The sequence below is a fragment of the Protopterus annectens genome, chromosome 3.part0 (assembly GCF_019279795.1).
Source record: "Protopterus annectens isolate FY-2018-M chromosome 3.part0, PAN1.0, whole genome shotgun sequence".
Taxonomy (NCBI): Eukaryota; Metazoa; Chordata; order Ceratodontiformes; family Protopteridae; genus Protopterus; species Protopterus annectens.
In genome coordinates, this window is record NC_056731.1 from 531,545,393 (window position 1) to 531,570,477 (window position 25,085).

A 25,085-nucleotide genomic window follows, 5' to 3' on the forward strand; every position below is an offset into this window, starting at 1 on the left:
GGACCAGAGTTCCACTGTGGCGACCCCTAACCGGGAAAAGCCGATAATACATATTAGTAAAACAATCATAGGCAGAGTAGCGGGCGGAGTTTGGGCGGTCCTTGCTACTACGCATCTGGTGGGATGGTGTTCTAATACAAAACCCAATCTAGTGTATGACGTGAAATAAACTGAGTGACATCTTCACAAACGAAGTTCAAAGCATAATCAAAACGCATATTTACATTCACTGACGTGCAGTATATTTTTATGATCTAATATAATTCAATATTTTTTCAACATGGTTACCCGTCAAAAAAAATCAACGTACGACAGACCGTTCCGCTATAAGACAGTCACTTGACAAGCACACTTTCAACAATTACTAACAAAAAGCAAACTACTAAAACTTTCAAACTGTGTTTAAACTCAAGATAAAAAGAGTAAAAACTAATAGTAATACAAGTAAATGATAAAATCAGTATAAGAAGATCGAGGGGGGGGGGCACACATGCATTTCATCACTACTTAGCGACGGAAGTTAGTATCGCACAGAACCGGAAGTCGGTTGATCTTTTCGGTTGCCGATAGCCATAATGGTAGGTGTTTTTAGTGCTCCTCTCAATTTGGGTTTTTATAAATGCTTTCAGTTTTAGGTTATTTTTGCCTGTTAGATAACTCAGGACGCGTCTGACATGATTGTGGAATTAAATTACACATTACTTAGTCGTAATGTGTTTTCTTAGCGTCGCTATTACTTTTTATTTAGAACCATTGTATTTCATTGGTTGTGGAAACGTGGTGTATTGCTGAGGAGGTTTAATGTGAAGTAAAGTATGCTTGAGGCGTGAGACGGATATGTGAATTTTAATTATGCTGAAGGAATGCTTGCAGAGTTTAATAAAATGCATAGCTTTTAATAGCCGTGATCGTGATATATTTTAACAGTTTATTTTATGATTGCTGTTTAGTTGCTTGCTTGCGGGATGGGGTTCGTTATTAATGTTCCTGGGTTAATTTTAAGGAATACTGTAAGTGCTGTCATTTTTTTAATGCTAATGTGTAATAAGTTGTTTCATGCCTCTTAAGTGTCCCTGATTTTGGCTCTGAATGCTGCTCTGTCCTTCCCAATCCCTTCCTAAGCCGGCGATTTGTATGGAGAAACGGTGGTGGAATGAGAATAGAAAAGCTTTGTTTTGAAAAGTGCATCTTAATTTTTATAGTAGTTTGTCAGTTTCTCAAATTAACGGTACCATTTTAATATATTTTGATATGTCCCTCATGAATCCAGAGACGCGTCCAAAAGTAATCTGGGACATTTTTATTACTATTGATTTGAGACTTTGGTAGAGTAATAAAAAGTGAATTAACACGAATGATCTGAAGTACAGTAGAATGACTGTTATTAGTGTGATTAACTACATTTTTTTCCAAAAGTCGCCAGTTTTGGGTGGGATTAAAAGGGACAGAGCTAAAACTTGAGTCCTTGAAAATATGGGACAGTTATTTGTAATTCATAAGGAGAGGTTGGGGTATGACTTGAAATGTAATACGCAGTTTTTAATGCCTTCACTGATGATCATTGTCTGTTGCTGAACCATTGTTCATGCAGAATGTGGTATTCACATTAAAATGTCTAAATTATGCATTAGTACAGAGTTTTGTCTGGTTATGCATAACTTGGAAACTCTTTTTTTTAAATACTTTTGATCATTATGATGAATTTTGTACAAGTAGTAGTTAAACTTTTTTACAAGCAGTTTGTGTGTTTTGCTGGAAAGCAATACCTCATGGAAGTAACGTACAAATGTTTTCACACAGCTTGGGGCAGTTTTTCGGTGACCGAGACTCGCAAACTACTGGTGCATGCACTGCACAGTTTATACCAGCCTGCAGATTAGTACTCCACTTTAGACTGTCCTGAATATCTGTAAATACTATGTTCAATTTTTTGGAGTAAAACCACGTCCAAAAAAATCACTCCACTATTCGAATAGCCTTTATCAATGCAACAATTTGTAATGGCCACAAAGTAACACATTACTGAATGTCAAGTGGAAGCAGGAGGTTTGGGGTTAAGGTCTATGCTTTTAATATTAAAATATTGCAACCAGTCTGCTGGTAGAGTCGTTTAGGGTCTTTGATTCCAGTGAGTGACAGATGGGAGGTGCTTGGGGAAAGGATTGAGTGCTATGTCTAGTCTTTCTCTTGGGGGTGGAATTTTTCTTCCTTTGTTGCAGATCTTTAGACTGGGGTTTCTATATGCGATACACTGTGCAACAGAGTTTCACAATGGTTGACGTATGATTGGATAAAAGCAGCAGGTTACAGCCAGACTGACATGAGTGGCTAGAAGTGGCAGTTTACAGCCAACTAGGCTGATTACACATTCTGCGTGCATGAATTTGGGCATGTCTTAAATGGCTGATTTGCATTCAGAGAAATTAATCTGGAGATTACTAGTGATCCTGAGTGTTGGGGGGGGCTTTTTTTAAGATCACGACAGGTGGTCTAAACAATTGGGAACTGCTGCTGTAGGAAATACTGTAGTCTTTTAATGGTGACGGTTGTTTGCTAAATTTTTGGCTTATAGTGAGCATGTTTATTTTTAGTGTCTGAGGTGGGACTGTTTGAGGGGGCGGGCTTTTTTTAAGATCACGACAGGTGGTCTAAACAATTGGGAACTGCTGCTGTAGGAAATACTGTATTCTTTTAATGGTGACAGTTATTTGCTAAATTTTTGGCTTGTAGTGAGCATGTTTATTTTTAGTGTCTGAGGTGGGACTGTTTGAGGGAGCCAGCAATCACTCTAGTTGTCATAAAGGTTATGATTTAAAACAAAACTACTAAAGTTGTTCAGGGGAAGTTTAGTTTTTTCTGAATCGGTGTAGCTTGTCAGTAAATTGAAAGATAAAATCCCGAGTGTGAAAAAGTTGGGAAGAAAAATTAATTTCCTCAGGTTTGATTTTTGTGGCTCTCATTATGACTTTCTGCAGGTACTGGGGAGCAACTGACACTTGGTTTAACTTGCTTGGAGGGTGTCTTTCACAAGAGTGAATGCTGAGGAGAGACTGGCGGTTGAGTAGGTGATAAAGTTCAGCTTTGTAAGTACTGTAGGTGTTTTAGCAGTTGCATTCAGGATGGTTACAGTCTTAAAAGTCCAGATCTGTCACTTGCAGGAAAACAGAGTTGTATCATAGGTTCATACTAGGCTTTCTGCCCAAGGGCATTTATAAGCCTAGCCCATAGTTATGTGGCTTTCGCCACCCCTTTAGTTTGAACAAAAACTATGCCTATCCTCTTGCTGTGCCTCTGTCAAGCAGTGACACTGAAGTAATCCCTGGGGTATATCTGCGATCTCCCATCCATTGGTCAAGATTCCTTTTGAACAAGGCCAGCGAGGTGCTCTGCCTCACATGTACCGGGATTTTGTTCCACAGCACATGGAGTCTCTGGGTGATGAATCTGTCCTTCCAGCACGTTCTGTTTATAACAGTGTCAAGGTTTAAGTCTCCCACCCTTGTGGTTCTGAGGGATCTAGATTTTTTGAGGTGAAGCATATTCATCAAATCTGGGTTTGACATGGCCTTATATGTCAGGCACAGGTCACCTCTGAGCAAGCGGTGTGAGACTGAATAGAGCTGGAGTTCTTTCAGTCGGGCAGCATAAGACATATTTTTGAGACCCTTTATCCTTTTGGTGAGGAACTTTTGGGGCCTTTCAAGCTGCAGCAGGTGTCTGGTCAGATACATTCCGAACGGGGCATTGTACTCAATCATAGGTCTAATGAGTGATGAGTACAGGGGGACGATGACCTCCCTTGATCTAGATGTGAATTCCTTCATGATCAGGTGGGTGATATAGAAGGTTTTCCTAACTACTTTAGCAACATGAGTGTCAAACGACCTTGTTTTTCCCGAAGGGTATGACTATGCATTTTTTGGCGTTTAACTTCAGGCCATGGCTCTGGCACCAGTTATCCGTTTCTGTGAGGCCCTTCTGGAGGATATCTGTGTCAGATGTGTTTTCGACTATGCCGCCCAGTTTGCAGTCATCTGCAAACTTTGTCAGCCATAACCCTCCTGTGTTTGCTTGTACTTCAGAAAAGTAGATGCCGAACAAGAGTGGACCCAGGACTGAGCCCTGTGGGACACCACTTGTGACAGGCTTAGAGTCTGACATGGCTCCAGCAACTCTGACCCTGTGGGTTCTGTCACTTAGCCAGTTTGCAACCCATCTTGTGATGTATGGGTTTACATTCAAGCTGATGAGTTTTTCGATGATACCTGAGTGGGGTATTGTGTCGAAGGCCTTTGCCAGGTCGAGGTAGGCTGTATGGACTGCCTTTCCCTCATCAATGGCCTTGGTGACTGTCTCGAAAAAGTCAACCAAGTTTGAGGCAGGATCTGCCTTTGACAAAGCCAAACTGGGTTGGATCCAAAGTCTGCAAGTTCCCTATGTCTTTATTTATGAGTTCCATTATGATCCTCTCCATGGCTTTGCAGATAAGGCTTGTCAAGCTAATGGGGCGGTAATTTCCAGGGTCTGTGGAGGCACCGCCCTTATGAAGTGGGACCACAGTCACCGTGCGCCACTCCTTGGGTACGTATCCTGAGGTGAGGCTAAGATTAAACAGCTGTCCTAACTGGGTTTAATTCCTCGTTGAGTTCGTGAAGCACACAGCCGGGGACACCATCCGGTCCCATGGATGCTGTGTTTTTTGCCTTAGTGAGGGCAGTTCTTACCTGGGCGTTGGAGATGTTTGGGGGGCTACAATCCTCTGGAATAGATAGTATCCTTCCACTTCCCTTGCAGCATCCATTGTGGTGCCTGTTCCAGGGACTTTGACATGATTAGTGCACAACTTCTTTGATGTGCTATAGTGTAGTTGTGAAGAAAAGTCTAAAGCTATAACACTAAGATTGTAGGACAAAGCTTTGGTCATGATTTCATTCTTGTGTGGGTATGAGCTGTGGCAGAGGTCAGACGGATTGGCGTCATGGATAGAAACATGTTCCCTTTGCAGATAGTGGGTGCTTTCCAGGGGTGGTGTACCAGGCATTGCCCACTGAGAGGAGAGCAAAGGGCTGATACCGGACATGGCAGAAGGACTTCACCTTTTGGCTTTTATGTGGATGTTTGGGGATCGTAAAGGATAAGTAGTCATTGTTAATAAAGGTAATATAGATGTATTGACTTAAACTAGAAATCTTTATCAAATTTTTCTGTAGGGGGTTGTGCAAACTGTGCATGTATACTGTGTAGTATATGCTACCTTAGGAAGCTGGAAAATAGAACAAGACAAACCATTTGGTATGAGGATATTCCACGTGGGGGGGGGGGTGTTAATCGTCTTTGATAGCTGGTTTAAAAATTGTGATACAGAAACCTAAACTGCAGTGGGAGGTAAATTTAAATAGCGAGGCAACCAAATACAATTTGCTACACCAGTAAATAAATTCAGTGAAAAGTAGTATACATTAGTGGACATAGGCTCTATGTAGGAAGCAACAAGCTAAAATGAACAAAAGCAAAGTTAGAGGGAGACATAAAGCACCTCACTGATCTGTTCTAAACACCATTCTGTTGGTCTGCAGTTGGGGGGGGGCATTAACTTGTTAAACTACACCCGAGTTTTATGCAGATCACTTGTAAAACACTAAACAGTATCTCTACAGTACTAGATATGCTGATTACTATCCTGGTATGAGAGAGAGAGAATGTGTTGGTGTCCAAAAGGCATGTTTTTAATGCGCTGATATTAGTTGACAAAATATGTGGCGGATCCAGTCTCTTGCTAAATATGCAAGAGTATGAAATTGTTATACAAATCTGCAAACTTGTTCATAGAGTAGTCTTGTGCTGAAGCATTCCCATTAGTCAGACACCACCCACTGAAAAAATAATGGGCTGATGTCTGACCCTGGTCAGATTGCTCTGCCGTGTGCAAATATCCATTAAAGTTGCGACCGGCAAACATTTGGGCTTAACATTTGCCAAAGAGCACAGCTTTTGTGGGGTGTAGATGCATTTTATGGTAGAGAAATGCATGCATGTCTACATGCAGGTTCGTGCAGTTATGTTGCAGTTTAGAACCACTGCATAGAGATATATTCTCACTGTATGCTAATTCAAAAGAAAAACATTTGCAGTAGTGTCTGAATACTACTGGGAATCGGGTGCTTTAGGTAAGCCACTGGGTATACTGGCTTATGTATGTATTGGACTGGTAATGTCTGCAGCCTGAAGTACAGAATAAGGAAAATGTGATTGAAGCACTCTGTAGAGCCGGGTTAAAGTTTTGTGGTTAGCAGAAAGCAAGTTAAATTTCTGGCAGTGTTGTATTTATTACACATGCTGTAGTAGCACATCTATTCCTGATGGTCACTGTCATTTCTTGGTGTAGAATGATTTTCTATTGATATGTTTGCCCCACTAATCCAGAAATGGTATATCTGGGCTGGTTTGACATTTCCTTTGCATCAGTGTATTTGTAAGCTGTGTCAGTGTGAAAAGTTGTGTAGTCTTCATGCATACATATATTTTTGGTGTGTGTGTGTGTGTGTGTGTATATATATATATATATATATATATATATATATATATATATATATATATATATATATATATATATATATATAATGTATATATTTGTGGATTTTTATAGCTTTGCTATTTGCAGCCTATTAAGCCGACTGACTGTTGTGCTGTGTCAATAGTTGGTATGCAATGACTGCATAAACTAATATTCTTAGGTTGTGTATGCACTTAGTCGATGTACTGAGTGCGCAAAGGGACCTTTGAAACACTTTTAAGACAGATTTTCAGTGTAGTAAACCAAAACTTCATTTACAAAAAAGTAGTTGGGTGTTTGTAGTTTGTGTCTTAGGTGGGGAGCATTAATTCATGTTCATTAATGTTAATCTAGTGCTTTTATAATTTTGTAGTTGAACTGAAATTTGTCTTGGGTGGGCAACGTGAATTAATGTTAACCCAGTGCTTTTATCTTATAGATGAACAGGTATTTGTAGGGAATCTGATTTTTGAGCTTGAATGTTGCCTTTAACATTAATAAGACCAGGGTTGTAAGAAGCCTAATTTCCCCCATTCACACTATCCTGTACGTGGTTGGCATTGGGATAATGGTGGCTTGCAAAGTGTGGTCATTAGAGCAGTGTGTGTGTGTTGTGAAAGTATGTACATTTTGTGGTGAATTTTGTCAACCCCCCCCCCCTCCCAAAAAAAAAAAAATTGCCAATTACAGACTTAAAGTGGTGGACATTTGAGTTACCCCACACAAATGTGCAGTATTTTTCTCCTTGTGATCAAAGAGGAAGTTGCAGAGATTTTGTGTTTCTGAGATTGTTTAAGCAGAGGTGATGGGCTTGTCTGACCCTGCACTGCCCAGTAATCAAGGGGCTAGGGGATGTACACATTGGGAGGGTGACAACAAGTACACACACAGACCACGGTCAGTCTGGGGCTAGTTTCAAAATCCAAATAATTTTCTTGGGGCACAAAACATAAGAAGCTTGACCTTTTATTAAACCCACTGAACAAAAACAATAAAATACCCAGTAAGCGCTTTCACATTCTCTCAAATGCTTCATCATACTGTTAAAATAAAAGCTAAGCCATTTCTACATTTAAATACCTTAGCTGTTACTTCATCAGCTAATCATTATTGTTCCTTACTTGATGACATCAGTGCTTTAATTGATTAAAAAATTAACTAAAAAATTGCTGGCTGAAATTCAAAAACCTGTGTTATTCTTTATATTAAAAACAAATATTTCATTTATAATAGATTCTTCAACCTCATGCAGCTTAAAAACATATATACATATCTCAAGCTATATGTTCCACTAGTTAAAATGTTTATGTATAAATGTAAACTATAAAAATATATATGTTTATTAATAGATTTGTGAGCCGTCCTGAAAAACGCTAGACTAATAGCTTATAAACAATGTTAATGCTTGTTGTCCTTTGCTATCAAGAACAGTTTCATGGACACCCTGTCATTCAAACCCGATAGTCTATCTGCTTGTAGCCTCATGATCTACCTAGTCTCTCTTTGTTCAATGTAGTTTCTATGATCACCTAGCCTAATGTTCTTGTATACAAACCCAATCACAGTAAATTTAAAACCATGTGTACTCCATACATTTATAACATTCCTAGCTAGGGCATTGCTGTCATCTTCCTGTTTATAGCATAGACATGTTCTCTAACTCTTTCTCGAAGGGTCCTATTTGTCTTTCCTACATAAAAATGACTACATTTTGTGCAGACCGCTAGGTGTATTAAATTCCGTGACTTGGCAGTCTGCATAAATTGAAAAATTATACGGTCTTCCACTGTCAGGATGGACAAAACTATTGCTATTAGATATGTAACTGCACTGGTTACATGTCCTATAAGCATGGGTCCCTTTTCTGTCGGATGTTAATACCAATTTATTATTTCTCTCATAACATAAGTCGTTTGAGTGATTTTTGTAGTCTTGTAAGTAAATCTAGGTTTATCACCCACAAGTCGCTGTATATCATCATCTATTGTGAGAATATTCCAATTTCTGTGGAAGATCTTATTTGTATACGGTATTTCTGGCTGTTGTGGCCTGAATAAGGTTCTTCTTTCATTTTGATGATCTGTCGGTCTACCTCCTGTATATGTAGGGTTTTTCACTTACTCTATCTACAACCTCTTCCTGATGCAAACTCCTTTCTTCTGATGTATACCCTCTCTTTGAATTCATTAGATGAGGTCTCTAGGTTTCATAGTCTCATCTGTGGCGAGTCTAGAGACCCTAAGTGCTTGACCCTTTACTATATTGCGATAGATATGTGGGGGGTACATACTAGTGCGGTGTAGCAAATGATTTATTCTACATTCTTTTCTGAATAACTGTGTAAAGTATGACATCCAAAAAAATTCTATTTCGTGTAGTGACAATTTCCCTGTGAAAGGAATATATATATATTTGTGGATTTTTATAACTTTGCTATTTGCAGCCTATTAAGCCGACTGACTGTTGTGCTCTGTCAATAGTTGGTATGCAATGACTGCATAGACTAATATTCTTAGGTTGTGTATGTACTTAGTCGATGTACTGAGTGCGCAAAGGGACCTTTGAAACACTTTTAAGACAGATTTTCAGTGTAGTAGACCAAAACTTCATTCACAAAAAAGTAGTTGGGTGTTTGTAGTTTGTGTCTTAGGTGGGGAGCATGAATTAATGTGTTAATCTAGTGCTTTCATAATTTTGTAGTTGAACTGAAATTTATAGGGGATCTTTGTCTTGGTGCTTTTATCATCTTATAGATGAACAGGTACTTATCTGATTTTTGAGCTTGAATGTGGTGAATGTTGCCTTTAACGTTAATAAGACCAAGGTTGTAAGAGGCATAATTTCCCCCATCCACACTTTCCTGTACATGGTTGGCATTGGGATAATGGTGGTTTGCTGGGTGTGGTCATTAGAGCAGTGTGTGCGTGTGTTGTGAAAATGTGCACATGTCAACCCCACCCCCCCCCCAAAAAAAAAAAGAAGAAAATTGCCAGTTACAGACGTAAAGTGGACATTGAGTTACCCCACACAGGTGTGTAGTATTTTTCTCCTTGTGATCAAAGAGCAAGATGCAGAGAGATTGTGTTTCATGGATTGTTTAAGCAGAGCTGATGGGCTTGTGTGACCCTGCACTGCCCAGTAATCAAGGGGCTAGGGGACATACACACTGGGAGCATGACAAGTACACACACACCACGGTCAGTTTGGGGCTGGTTTTGCCCTCTTTCTCTAGATCCCCAATAAGACTCCCCACTGGCACAGCTATAGGGTTGAGATCTCAGCTGAGTGGTAAAGACAAAACCTCCCAGCACCCTCTCTGTCCAACCAGTGCTTTGTGCCCCTGCCCAAGTAGCTGACACATTTTGAGATTGTGTGTGTGTGTATAGGTGTGTGTATATATATATATATATATATATATATATATATATATATATATATATATATATATATATATATATATATATATATATATATATATATATATATATATATATATATATATAAGTACCTGGGAAATGTTGGCACATGTTTACTAGCTATCCCCCCTTCTGCACAGACTATAAGGTAGTTATCACTGCCATAGGCCCTTAAATGGTGTCCAATCCTACTGTGTAATATTACTAATAATCCAAATGGTAGTTTTGACCAAGTGCCAGGCTGTTAGGAGTGGCCTGTACAATGTCACCAAATACATATGCAAGTACACTAAGAGCTTAAGTGTCTCACGAATATCAACCACAAAGATAGGTTTAAGTATATTTAATAAGTAAAACAAGAAGATAGTACTCTGAAAACAAACTGTTACTTCAGAGTTCAAAACGCAGCAAATATTTTTAAACCTTGCAGAGCAGTATCAAACACAGAAAACCTCTAAACTAATCTTTATTACCACATAAGTGGCAGCCCCCTTAATACAGAAGAGGAGATAACAGATCTGGGGACCCAGGTAGATAGTAATCTCTCCTTTGACAATTATATTGCCAAAGTAGTTAGGATTTCCTATGTGGCCCATCTAATTACTAAAGGGTCGCATCTAGAAATAAGTTATAGTGCCTCTCTACTCATCACTCATCAGACCCATCATAGAGTACAATGCCTCTTTTGGGATGTACCTCACAAGACACTTCAGCTGGAGAGACCCCAAAAGTACCTCACAAAGAGGATTACTGGCCCCAGACATATGTCCTATGCAGCCCGACTGAAAAAACTCTGGCTGTACTCGGTGGCATATCGCTTACTCAGAGGTGATCTCTGCCTGACTTACAAAGCCATGTCCAACTCAGAATTGATGGACATGCTCCACCTAAAGAAATCCATGTCACTGCGAGCCACGTACTCTAGTGAGCTAAACCTCACCACAACAATAAATAGAACATGCTGGAGGGATAAATTCCTGTCACAGACACTCCCCATGCTTTGGAACAAAATTCCAAACTACATTAGGTAGAGCCCCTCACTAACATTCTAAGAGAAACCTTGATGAGTGGATGTGTATACACCCCTGGGATCACTTCATTGGCTCTGCTTGACTAATTAATCAGTGGGACAGCAAAAGCTAACGCACTCTGGCTAGGCTTATAAATGCCCTCGGGCAGATAGCTTTCTACCTACCTATGAACCTATTCCTAACTGTATCTAAAAGAAAGTACTGTACCTTAGATACTATTAGCAAGGCAAGTGCAGTTGATGGTTGTTCTTGCTAGGCCCAAGACAAAAATGCACAGTCTCTCTGGGTTCCCGAATTAATGTCAAACATTACTGCTGGGTCAGCTTGGATGACATCACTTTGTCACCTGACTTCAGTTCCCAGGCTAAACAGAAGCTTAACAGAATTTATCGTCTTGTGTGAGAAATGCATATCTCTCAGATCTTGGAAGTCATAAAACAATAAAACGCTTTTACATTTGAAACCTAGAAATTACTTCTCCCAAGACGACACAAAAAAACTTCCAGCTCTAGACATTGTCTGCTACTTAAATGAAACAGAGAGAACAGCTTTTGTTTATGGCCCAGCTATAAAGTAACTTTAACCTCAACTATTCTTACGTTTTGAAAATTAATCTTCTATGTTCCAGCAGGGCACACTGGCTACATCTTGGCTCAGTACACAACATACAGTTCTGTAGAAGTTATCAGTATTCACAGATGACATAGAATTATTTACAAAATTTTAGGTAGCTTGGCTGGCAGCATGACAGCTTGCTCCCCACATTTGGTTGTAGCTGTATTATACTAATATGAGCGTAGTCTACTCATTGAACCAAACAAGAAATTAAATGAAATTCAGGTCAGTCTGTAGCTTCGAAGGCTACTTGCTGAAGTTAATGTATTGGATTTCTCTCTGCATAAAGTGATAGTTTGACCTTAGTGTCTGTGTCCTCCACTCTGTTTATGTATTTAGTAAATTGTTGTCACGTTTTTACAAAATTGTCTAATTGGGTGTTCTCCCAATTATTAGCAAGTCCGTGTCTTTATTGTAAAGCTAGGTGGTGGTAAGCTGTTGTCATTGAGAATCTGTTTAGTAACTTGCTGTTCCCTTAAAATGCCTTGATTGCTGCACATATCTCTTGGTTGTAGGAAGTAATCATTTTTTGCATGGTTATTTAATTCAAGTTCAAGGCTTTAACAGGAAATGGTTACAGACTCCGCCTCCTCGCATTCTTATTCTACTAGCAAGTTGTGATGCTGTGAAATTTATTTGCAGTGTTAGCAGTGAATGTTAATATTAATTGAATTGCTTTTTCTTCTAGCAGTCCTAAAGGAAGATGCACACCCCATGTCCTTAAGTTCTGTTTTGCCTCCCTAGCCCCAGTTTCTTTTTCTTACAGCATTTGAATAAAGTGTCTTGTTGCAGCACAGTATTAGTTTATTGATTTTTGTTTTTTGCAGGTGTTCAAACGCTTTGTCCAGATAGGCCGTGTTGCCTACATTGCTTATGGTCCTCATGCAGGCAAGCTGGTGGCTATTGTGGATGTTATTGACCAAAACAGGGTAAGTCAGTATATGGTATGGTGTGCTTGTGTAACACAGTGAGTGGTTCTTTCTGTTTGCAGGTTCCTCAGGATGGGCCACAAAGGAGTTTGTCTAAATGTTTTCTGGCGCTTATCTTTAGAGATGTGTATTTGATTTAATAAGGCTAATTTTCTTTATTTTAGAATCCGTGATAGTGGTTGTACAATTTGTCTAGAGTTTTTGATCTTGGCTATGGAGATCGGTGCTAAGGTCTGCTTTTAAGAAGGTTAAAGTAGGAAGCGCAGACTGAAAAGGGTAGCAAGGATTCATGCATGAGGTTTTTTTTAGAAAATTGGTCTGTTTCCAAATGTTGATATCCTGTTTGCAGATCTCTTAACTGTTTGAAATTGGCAGCTTAAGCAGTTTCTAACTTTGTAATGTTTTGTAGGCACTGGTTGATGGTCCTTGCTCTGGTGTAAGAAGACAAGCAATGCCGTTTAAATGCATGCAGCTGACAGACTTTGTCATTGATGTGCCACATAGGTATGTGTCTGGCTATAATTTGTAGATTTGTTATGCATTTATTACATCCTGCAGTCTCTCGTTCCTGACCTTGGTGTTGTGCAGTAACAATGGCTACATTTAGGTAAAGCTCTGATACCTGTACTGTACATAAGTTAGACTTTTTTTTTTCACATTTATAGTATTCATTGAAAAGTAAAAGATCTTGTTCATGTGCTTGCAGCCCTCAAAAGTTCCTAGAAAGACTTAAACCTTGACACGGTTATAAATAGAACGGGCTGGAGGGACAGATTCATCACCCAGAGACTCCCTGTGCTGTGGAACAAAATCCCGGTACATGTGAGGCAGAGCACCTCGCTGGCCTTGTTCAAGAGGAATCTTGACCAATGGATGGGAGATCGCAGATATACCCCAGGGATTACTTCAGTGTCACTGCTTGACAGAGGCACAGCAAAATGATAGGCATAGTTTTTATTCAAACTAAAGGGGTGGCGAAAGCCGCATAACTATGGGCTAGGCTTATAAATGCCCTAGGGCAGATAGCCTAGTATGAACCTATGAACCATGAAGGAGCCTGTAGCACCAATATTCTGAAATGCATGTTGTGTTTTTGTATGTAATGAGTATTAGAAATAGAAGTTGGTTTACACTGAAGTGATTGGTAGCATTTCAAAAATCTGCCTTTAAACCTAAACATAATCTGCCTTTAAACCTAAACATAATCCTAAAAGGAGACTTTCCTTTCTTATTTGGATCACTAAAATCCATTCAAATTAAATGTTGTAGAAAAGGTCTTGAAGGTGTTGGGTGTCCTGTGGTTGGTAGGTATTAGTATGGTGGTACAGAGGCACTTTCTGCCCCCTACCATTTGAAAAACCTTTAACACTGACTGACTAATAGAGAGCTTGAAAATCAGCAGCACTGCACTGAATTTGTGCCTTCACTTAATCCTAATCTAACCTGCTTACATTCACACACATACTCTTGCCAGATAAATCTTTGGAATTGTTTTCCTTACCTACACCTATTCAGTATTCCTTTCATCCAAAATAGTAAGATTTCAGGGTGTGGGTGGGGTGCACAAACACGCTGCTGCTTTTAAATGGGTAGTTTTTGTGAGAATTTCGTCAAGTCTCTGAAGGCTTTTTATTTGACACTTTTCCTAAAAGTTCAAACAACATCAAAAAGGAACATTAGCTGGAACACCACTGATAAGACATGTAATTCTTTTATTACGTTCTGGTACCGTGGCTTTTTGCCTTCTATTGAACAATTTAAATCTTCCAAATATGTCCCTTTTTTATATACAGTTCTTTCCATCAGTTATTCAGTTAATTTCAAATACAATTAAATGGTTAAATGCCTAACTACGAAACCAGCCTTAAAGGTTCTAACAGACTGATGGAATACTTAAGTCACAATCATTACATCCATATTATGCATTTTCTTCAATCCATGACAAATATACAAACGAATAATACTGCGTTTTCATAAATGTTTTAAATACATCTACTATTTTCATATTATAAAAGCATTTAATATCAAACTATATTCTACATATATTTTTTGTCAGCATTATATATATTTTTCATGTAACAAAATCTAAACTTAAAAATGCTTCGATGCACATATGACAGTTGATGAGGTTTTTCTGTTGGTGAAATGTCTTGTAACAGATTACTTGTAAAACAAATTGCGCTATCATTTCTACCAACCATACCAATGAACACATTTGTGGTTTAACTATTAGTATAATTTCTTCTCATTTTCTCCATGTTCTTTTATACAAAAAATTTATAACAAATCTGCAAATACAAAGATACTCATCCGTGCAGTGTTGCTGGGATATCCCCATAACACTAAACTATACAAGGAATATCAGTACAATATGCATTCTCCAAATGTGTCCATTCGTATGATGAGTGTTTTATCTACTACACTAAAAGTTATAATATTGTGCTACAATGCTTTCAAATTTCCCTCAATTTAACATTCTAAATATTGATAGCTTTAACAATAATATGCCCTTGTGTGCATTCTTGGTATGACCTAGATTTTTATACTTTTACTAAACTACTCTAAATATTCAAATTATATCCTCGGGGAATGAATTTGGAAAATAAAGTATGAAAAATAGTGCTCATTCGATTCTCCGTATTTTATTTTGTACCGTTTTATTTTTGTATTTGTAGATTTGTTATAATTTTTTTGTATAGAAGAACATGGAGAAAATGAGAAGAAATTATACTAATAGTTAAATCACAAATGTGTTCATTGGTATGGTTGGTAGAAATTATACCACAGTTTGTTTTTACAGATCTGTTACAAGATATTTCACTAACTCATTAAATGTCATATGTGCATTGAAGCATATTTTGAGTTTAGATTTTTTTACATAAGAAAAGTGTGTGTGTGTGTGTGTGTGTGTGTGTGTGTGTGTGTGTGTGTGTATATATATATATATATATATATATATATATATATATATATATATATATATATATATATATATATATATATATATATATATATATATATATATATATATAATGTGTATGTATGTATATATAATATAATGCTGATAGAACAGACCTAAATTATATATAGAATATAGTTTACTATTTTCATATTAAAGCATTTAATATCAGATGTATTTTAAATATTTATGGAAGTGCAGTATTATTCATGTTTTTATACTTGTCATGGATTGAAGAAAATGCATAGTATGGATGTAATGATTGTGACTTAAGTATTCCATCAGTCTGTTTGAACCTTTAAGGCTGGTTTTGTAGTTGGGTATAATTTAATTGTATTTGAAATGGAGTAATTGGAAAGAATTGTATATCAAGGGACATATTTAGAAGATTAAACTGTTCCAACAGAAGGCAAGAAGCCAAGGTGGTCCAGCAGAAGGTGAGAAGCCAAGGTGGTCCAACTCGTGTTCCTTTTTGACGTGGTTTGAAGTTTCTGTTATTTGTTTGTGTGAAGTTTTCTGAAGTCTCTGAATAGACTCTTGACTGTTGGCATATGAAATGTAGTCCACTTACATGTGTAAGATGTGAAATTTTTTTTCACCCTCATTATTACTTGAGTGACCTATTCATTTAGTGTAGCTAAGCATTTTTCGAACTCCACCTTGTGGCTTGTGCAAACCAGTTAACTAGTTGTCCCCTGTTTTTCTTGTATAGCATAGCTGGTGCATTGTATTTGTTTTTCTTTAATTTTGATTCCTTGTAATCTTCTGTACTGAATTTGTCAGCAAACCGGAGCCTTTTTTATTGTAAGCTCTACCCTCATCCTGGCTGTAATGTAGATACATTTTTGGGGGTGGGGTGGGGGGGGTGTGCCTAGCTTCTTGGGTTTGCTCTGAATTTGTCATGCAGTTGAGTAAGATTTGGAGAATTACTAGTGAACTTTTTCAAATATTGGCAGTCCTGACACTTTCATAAATGGCAGTGTTTTAGTGGAAAAAAAAATAATGTAATGCCGCATACATGTTGATGGAGCAGAAGGCTTCCTGAAGACTTAACTATGCAAATGGATGGTTTTGTTGTAGCTTTTGTCATGAATACATAATTGGGAACATGCCATGTATTTGTATTGCCAGTGATCCCTCTCAAAAGTAATGTCCTAGCATTTATTCCTTTGTGGTGGATGTTTTTTCTTCTGGGGGGTGTATGAGATTGGACAGTGTAATGCTGTAGTAATAAGGCAGACTTGAGCTGTGTGCTTTGTACATGTGACTGAACTCTCACTGTATGTTTTCTGGTTTAGGCTGCCGGCTGCTGCTGATGTAGTAATGTTTAAGTGAAGTATGAGGTGCTAAAGGACTGAGCAAAGTCATATTGACATTGCATTTTAAATCTGTAATTCCCCCAACAAAAAGTAATTGATATCAAAACAATAGAAATACTACGATTTTCGGTATAATGCAGTGCCATTGATTTCCCAACCACCTTTCAGCTTGGGAGGAGACCACACATCTACATCATCGGTACTGACTTCTGAACTGGTTTCAGTTGTACAAGGCTTCATAATCTTCAGTATTGGTTATGTATATTGTTTTTACTCGCAGCTGTTACTGGAAAAAGCACACCATCTTAAAATTTGCATTCCTGCACCAAAGGGACAGCTATACAGGAATGTCTAACATTAAGTTAGTGGTTGTGTAACATTACAGTGAAAATTAAATGGAAACAGAGCATTGTAGGAGGAAATTATTGCAGAAACGGATAATTAAGACCCTTGCATAGTGAAAGCTTCGACATGGTCTGATGTATGAGAATTTTTCAAAAAGTGTTCCAAGATTTTTTTTTCTGCAAGTCTCATCTTGACAACTAGAATTGCAGCAAATTAAAACTACAGTTTTTGTTGGAATCTGTCTGCAACGGGGTTGTAATCTCAAAGCTGTGAGAGGTTTTCAGATATGCATTTTTCTAAAGCTTGCAGTGAAGATGTCAAAACAAATGGTTGTGTAGATTTTATAAATTTGTTGTGATGTATGACAGCATTTTAACATAATTTGGATTTTTTTTAGAATATGGAAAATAAGCTTTTACCAGTGTTAGATGTTGAGTGTCAGTGATAAATGTAACTTGTCAAATGGCATAATTTGTGTTTTTCATACCAAGTTGCATATGAATTCCTTCTTAAACAATGAAACAAACTTACAGTCTTTGGTTGTGCTCTTGTTATGAACCTTTAACTACCACCATGTGATGGGATGTGCCCGGATTTAAATTAATGCACCCAAGTCTAATAGAAAATGAGAAATGTATTTTCCCAGGAGTCTGCACAAGTAATTTGTTTACATATTTTAGTGCAGCTATACAAAGAAATAACAGTAAGGTGTTCAGCCATCATTCAGATGGCACCTTGATGCCTGGTGCCAATGCTGCCATTCTTGAGGTATTGATGTTTGTAAATAGTATCTCTAGCTGTGGAAATTCACAAAGCTGTATAGCACAACCTCCTCTCTTGTCATTTAGTGTGTTCCTTGTTTTTATGCATGTGTTCCTTGTTTTTATGCATGTGTGGTGCACTAAGTCCAATAGGTCATTACTACAGGAAATGCCTAAATGACAGTTCAACTTTGCAGGCGGTCTTTAAGATTTTGTGATCGTATTTTGACTGTTGCATACTGAAGTAGTCTCGTCTTGCAATTAAAGCTTTGCTTGTCCACTGTTAAGATTTTTACATTGCTATGCCAGTATTAATATTTGTAACACTGGGGACAAGTAAAGCCATGTGCTTGTTACCAAATGACATCATCTCTGTGCTCCCTTAGTCTAGCTGCCAAGTCCATTAATGCTTAAGGAAAACCTTTTATGATTTTATAACTGCATAGGAAATGCTGTCACTATGCCATATCTTGTGGCTGAGGACTTGATCCCTCGTAACATTGATGTGTTGCTAGTAAGTTTTGTGTAGTAATGTTGATGATGAATAAAAGCTGTAGAGCTCAGGATGTGTGCATAAGCATCTAATTTATTGTGATGCTTTTTTCACCTTGTGTGGTTGTAAAGTGCAAAAGTAGGTAAATAACCAACTGCCCATGGAGCTCAAGCCCTGAATACAGCTGAGATCACCAACAATACTGTAGTGGCATCTGCGCTGTGCAAGCTTTCTGTGAAAGCTGCCTTCTATGAGCAGCATCTCAAAACACCCAGTGACCAGTCTCACTGGGCTGATAATGGAGCAGTCTTGCCAACTTGCCAATAGTGAGGAAAAGGGGTCAGCAGTAGAGAGATGGGCAGTAAATGCAGCCAGCCACACCCCCTCCTTCCAGGAGTGAATCCAGGAATTAATGCATATTTGAGATGCGAGTATGGTAAGATACCTCTGCTTGCAGGTTTGTGTGATGTAAGGGAAGTTTTAAATGTTGGGTTTTTCCTAGATTGAAATGGTGATGACAGAGTAATATCTTAAGCTACAAGTGAGACTGGGAAAAATTGACTAGAGTAATTGAGTTGGCACAACCCCTGGAGAAACAGATCGGGCAATATATTGAATAAGTGTTTAAGTTTAACACTGCCACACAGAAGGGATGACATTGGAGTGGATGGGAAGTTGGTCAACTGAGTGGAAGAGGTATCGAGGGTACCTTTTTAAGCACCAAGTGTGGCGCTATATGGTGTTTGGGGAAGTAGTGTGTTCTTGTTTTTTGGCAGGCATAACACTAGAGCTTCAGAACGAAATAACTGTCTGCTGATTAATTGCTGGGGGAGGGTTAAGGGAGGAGTTAATAGACGTTTGCTGAGGAGGGTTAATCAAGATGCTTGTAACAACTGTGCAGTTTTTTTGTGGGATTAAGAGAAAATCTGAAGTAGTTAGGTTATCAACCTATCAGATCTGAACCGACAGCTTCCAACAGCTAATATCCGAGCTCCAAGCTCCTCCCCCTTACCCATAATCCCCTGCTATCCCTTCCTGACCCCAGATCTAGTTTGCCGCGAATCTCTCAGCAGTTGATCGAGCTTCCAGGTTGCCGAATTTGAGAGAAAAATCTCCTTTTTCCAGGTTTTAAACAGATTTTTGTGTGTGTGATTTAGCATAGTTCCCCAGTAGCATTAACGTTTTCTCTACCTGGTGCTTAGTTATCTTTTTAGTGTTACTCCCTCCCCCTCATGTGCACGTTAGGGTGTGTGGTTTTGGGGCCTAGCGGGTGTGTGGTGTGTGTTTTTTTTTTTTTTTTTTTTTAAGGTATGGCGGAGGCACCCAAAACATTCTTTTCAAAGTGTACCGAGCGTGGCCATAAGCTGTCCCCAGCGGATGGCCACACTCTGCGCGTTTTATGCCTTGGGGTTGAACATCTTTCCACCGGCTGCACTATTTGCACAGTGTTCAACCCCAGGGCCCTCAAGGACCGGTGGTTGAAGCCGATTCTGGTGGGACTTCTGCCCCTGGACCCGGCTTTGTGCTCCGGTCCTTCCGTGGCACCTGCCACGGCTGCGCCACCTGCTATTCCCCTTCCCCTGGACAGGACTCGACCTCCCACCTTGGGCCAGGAGGAGAGGGAAGCTAATAAGGAGAAACGCCAGGGAAAGCACCACAATCGATGGGTCGAAGCTTCTGCATCTGCCCCGCCAGCCAAACTGGTTTCTCCTTCCCGGCTCCCTTCACCTCACTTTTCGCCGGGGCGTTAGGGGGAGACCCGGTCACAGTCGAGGTGGCACTCCTCGCCCGATGCAGACTTGGACCGGATGATGCGTAGGTTCCTCCAGGCCCAGCGTCTGAGCCGGGGGACTATCGGCGCCGATAGTACCTTCGAGTCTGTCGGGTCCCTTTTTCTCCAGATTCGAGCTTTTGGAGCCGAGAGCGGGGCTTCGGATCCGGAGGTATCGGTATGGCTTCGGCTCTCTCGGTCTGAGCGTACTGGCCCTTCGGATCAGACTGCGTCGGTGCCGGCTCCGATCCGCATGTCTGATCCGAGGGAGGGTCTGCTCTCGGATCCTAGGGAGCAGCTCTCCTTCGGCATTCGATGTCGTGGAGAGGGTTTTGTCGAGGGATTCCAGGCCCCCGGCTTCAGCTACAGCTCCACCCTGCACTCCCTCAGACGGGTCCGCCTTCCATCACTCGGCCCTAGGGACAGCCTGCACAGACGTCCCAGATACATCCCTTGCTGGAACAGGATGTGGTTGGTGAGTCCTCTTCAGACAGCCCCCCCCCCCCCCCCCGAGGAGGTCCCTCGCAAGTGCAAGAGGAGCCATTTGGACTCCCCCGAGTCCTTGACAGAGGACGCAGACTTGGAGGAAGGGGAAGGTTCCCCAAGGTCACCCCCGAAGACGTCTCCTTCAGAGACACCATGGAGATGCTACAGATCAGAGGGGGTTGGTCTGCCCCAAAACCTTCTCCTGACGAGTCTGTGTTTCTGGAGGCATTTAAAGCAGGCCTGTCTACCTCTTGGGAGTCCCCTCCCGCCGATCCCCTGGTAGACCTGATTTACTACCAGGGCATGGAAGGAACCGGACACTGTGGCGATTCCAAAGAGGCCGGACAAAATTCTCAGCCCCCCTTCAGACAAGTCATGTTGGAGCAAGGGAGCCCTGGTAGATGCCGTGTTGGTGGCGACCGCCACCATAAGGGAACTGGCCCAGGAGAGTTCCTTGGTCCATCCTCCAGATGAGTCTCGGGCGATGGACTGTATGGGGAAGCGGGTGTTCGCTTCAGCCACCTTTTTTCTGTGAGGTCGCTGAAATATATGGCACACATGATACGGCTCCAACGGGATATTATCAAAGAATACGCTGGGTCGCCCCCAGAGTCCATGTCGGCAGAGGACAAGAAAGTGTACTCGACCCGAATGGCCACACTCAAATCTATCTCCAATACATCTATGCGGTTACTATCCCATGCCACGGAAGGAGCTGCTAAAGCTAGCGGAGTGGGTGTCTGGCGACAGTCGTGGCTCCGTCATTGTGATTTCGCGGAGTCCTTTAAGGCGTAGTTCGCAAATGCCCCGTTTGATGGTTCTTCCCTTTTTTGGCAAGACCATACTCTACACACTGGTCCAGAGTGAGAAAGATTGGAAGACGTCTGCCGTCGGAGTCCGCTTCTCTGCTCCCCAGAGGTCCTTCTCCAGGAACCAAAAGGGACAAGATGTGGTTCCAGAAGTCTCGACATTCCCAGGACAGGGTGGACGCCGCCCTAGAGGCAGAGGGGCCCCGAAGAACTTTGGGTCCAGAGAACCTTTCTCTGATCGGCCCATGCAGCAACCCTGAAGGGTTACCTGACTGCTCCACTTTGGAGGCAGTCTGGGTGCATTTCTCGAGGCACCTGGCAGCTTTGTTGTAGTCCATTACAACAGATAGCTGGGTGCTTCCGATCATATCCAGAGGCTACAAGATCCCCTTTCTCAATCCCCCTCTCAGTTCCTGAAGCCTCCCCGATGTCCCACCCAATCAAAGGGAGGCGGCAGCCGAGGAAATACTCCGGCTGCTAGAAAAAAGAGCAATCCAGCATGTCCCCCCAGACCAGTCCGGATCAGGCTTTTACTCCAGGTTCTTCTTTGTGCCAAAAAAGACTGGGGACCCAAGACCAATCCTCGACCTGTCCTTCCTAAACCTGTCAGTAGCCAAAGAAAAGTTCTGCATGGTCACCCTTCAATCCATTCTTCCCCTTCTGCAGAAGAACGACTGGATGTGCTCATAGACCTCAAGGATGTGTACTACCACATTTTGATGGACAGACTGTCCAGAAGGTTTTTCCGCTTCCGGCTGGGAGCCAGCCATTACCAATTCAGGGTCCTTCCCTTTGGTCTCGCCACAACCCCCAGGGTGTTCACCAAAGTGTTAACTGTTGTAGCAGCCCACCTGAGACTCCAGGGAATTCGTGTCTCTCCGTACCTGGACAACTGGCTCCTGACCGCCCCCACCAGGCATCTACCATGCACTGCCGGGGATTACTTTCTCCATCTAGCTCCCCGGCTGGGGATCACAGTAAACATCGGGAAATCCCCCCCCCCCCCCCTTCCAACTCAAATCCTAGATTTCATCGGAGCCAGATTGAACACAAACCAGCTTCGAGCCTTCTTGATTCTGGACTGGCTACGAACTTAAACTCCATGTACTGGCCCTTCTAAAATCCCCAGCTCTCCCTGCGGAATTGGTCCTGAGGGCTCTAGGCTCGATGGCTGCAACCATCAACCTACTACCCATGGCACGCTTAAACATGAGAGTTCTTCAATGGACTTTGCAAGTCCAGTGGTCCTTCCTGCGACATCCCCTGAGCTTCCCTGGACCTCCAGAATGGGTGCCCTTTGTGTCCCCTCCTCTAGCCACGGTGACCACGGACGCCTCTCATCTCAGTTGGGGGGGCGCTGCTTGGGCAGGACTGTCCAAGGCATGTGGAACCGTTCGGAGACCTCAATGTCTTGGGAGATGAAAGCGGTGCATTTGGCGTTGCAAGCACAGCCTTCTTCCCTTGGGGACAATTGCGATCCAGACGGACATGTCAGTCATCTGGTATATCAACAAACAAGGGGGAACCAGGTCCTATCCACTTTATCGGGGGAACCAGGTCCTATCCACTTTGTCGGGAGGCCATGAGAGTGTGGGAATGGGCGATGTCTACCAACCGCTTTCTCATAGCGACGCACATTCCGGGACGATCAAACATCTTGGCAGAGAGACTTGAGTCGAACCATCCTCTCGCCGTACGAGTGGTGGAGTAGCGAAGCAGATCTTCTCCAAATGGGGTCAACCTTGTTGTGATCTTTTCGCCTCTCCGAACGCAAAGTGCAGCGACTACTTCGCTCTAAATCCCCCAGAGACACTCTGGTGCATGTTTGGCCACCCGGTCTACTTTATGCTTAAAGTTTTACAGAAAGCCAGACGGTTGGGGAGCAGAATAATCCTCATTGCCCCCATTCTGGTCTTGTCAAGCTTGGTTCCCATATCTATGGTCTCATGTAGTGAATCCCCCATGGATTCTAGATCCCATCCCGGATCTGATCTCTCACCCATCAGGCCTGTCAACCCAGAATCTGGACAACCTCAAGCTCACAGCTTGGTTGATCCAGTTCCAGTGATAGCTAGGACTCCCGGTATCTCGTCCCCTGTCAAGGCTATTCTAGTAGCCGCTCACAAGCCATCTACTAGAAGAATTTATAATAGCAAATGGAAGCGTTTTTCTATTTGGGCGGAGCATCAGAACTTGGATCCCTTTACAGCTCCGTTGCCAGCAGTACTACATTTTCTGTCAGGATTATTCGACCAAGGGCTAGCTCTTTTACGGTCAAAGTCCAAAGACCTTCCTAAAAGGCACTTTCCTACTAAGACCTCCGGTTAAAGATGCAGTCCCTCCTTGGAATTTAACTCTTGTACTTCAGTCTCTAACAGCTCCTCCCTTTGAGCCTGCAACTTCAGTGGATCTGAAATACTTATCTTGGAAGACAGTTTTTCTTGCCAGAGGGTCTCAAAGCTTCAAGCCCTTTGCTCCAAGCCACCGTATTTGATTTTCACAAAGATAACAGTCTCGCTCAGGACCAACCCCTCTTTTCTGCCCAAAATTGCTTCGGAGTCTAATATCAACCAATCTATTTATCAGTCTTCTTTCCAAATTATCAGAACAAAGGTGAGTACAAGTTGCATTCTCTAGACGTACATAGGCCACTAAGATTCTATTTGCACAGGACAGCTGATCACAGGAAATCAGACCCGCTTTTTGTATCCTTTGCTAAATCCTCTTTGGGAATACCTGTATCAAGTCGCATTGTCCAGATGGATTTCCCAATGTATGCTTTTGGCATGAGAGTTCTGGCCGGCCTGCACCTCAAGGAGTCCATGCCCATTCTACTGTCTATTTCTACCTCTGCTGCTTTTCGATCTAGGGTGTCGTCGGATGACCTTTGTTCAGCAGCCACTTGGGCTTCATCTCGTACATTTATAAACCATTACAAGTTTGGTATTGTTTCCAGAGGGAGAGCATCCTTTGGCTCTGCAGTGCTCCGGAACATCCTTCACATGAGGACCTCCCAAGAATCAGGTAGATGGGGACTCTGTCCCATAGGTTGGTGGACAAATGAAGTTAGATTAAGAAGTTATGTACTCATTATAACGTTCCATCTCGGTATGTAAACTTCATTTGTCAGCAACTGTCCCTCCCTCTGTCCCCATAACCTATGTGGATGTTCAAAGGACTCCTGCTTTCATGGCAGATTGTCTCTAGGTTAGAGTATGGAGGTGGTTCTTGGTATTGTATGGTTTATGGGTAAGCAAACTCTATCTGAGGTCAGGAAGGGATAGCAGGGGATTATGGGTAATGGGGAGGAGCTTGGAGCTCAGATCTTGGCTGTTGGAAGCTGCCGTCTCTGGTCCGATACGGATCCGATAACCCATAGGTTGCTGACAAATGAAGTTTACCTACTCTGATGGAACATTATGGTGAGTACATAACTTCTTATTTTCTTTGCAATTAAAAAGAAAAAAGTTATTGTGTTACTGGGCATCATGGTGGCATTGACTAAACTCTGCAGAATGCTACACTTCAGTCTGTAAGTGGACTCCAGAGATGCTGATATTTTTCTGTTGTGAGGTGCACTAAAGTGGCTTTGTGTGAA

The 25,085-nt window shown here is 41.3% G+C and overlaps 1 protein-coding gene and 2 non-coding genes across 4 annotated transcripts in view; all 3 read left to right on the forward strand.

The window, feature by feature from the left end:
* The first annotated feature begins 487 nt into the window (after positions 1-487).
* Positions 488-25,085, forward strand: part of LOC122796462 (60S ribosomal protein L14-like) — a 39,653-nt gene continuing 15,055 nt past the window's right edge. Inside the window, exons 1-3 of one of the 2 annotated variants that reach the window (XM_044064945.1) lie at positions 488-578; positions 12,443-12,544; positions 12,954-13,048. In XM_044064945.1, the coding sequence (XP_043920880.1) occupies positions 576-578; positions 12,443-12,544; positions 12,954-13,048 (200 nt within the window). In that variant the 5' untranslated portion in view covers positions 488-575. Of the gene's footprint in view, positions 579-950; positions 1,011-12,442; positions 12,545-12,953; positions 13,049-25,085 lie in introns of those variants that run through there. The other variant, XM_044064944.1, reaches the window with a different exon arrangement.
* On the forward strand, positions 6,656-6,790 carry LOC122797476. The gene has a single exon (XR_006364156.1). It is a non-coding gene; the product is annotated as a small nucleolar RNA SNORA70 (small nucleolar RNA).
* Positions 8,991-9,125, forward strand: LOC122797477. Its single transcript, XR_006364157.1, has one exon. It is a non-coding gene; the product is annotated as a small nucleolar RNA SNORA70 (small nucleolar RNA).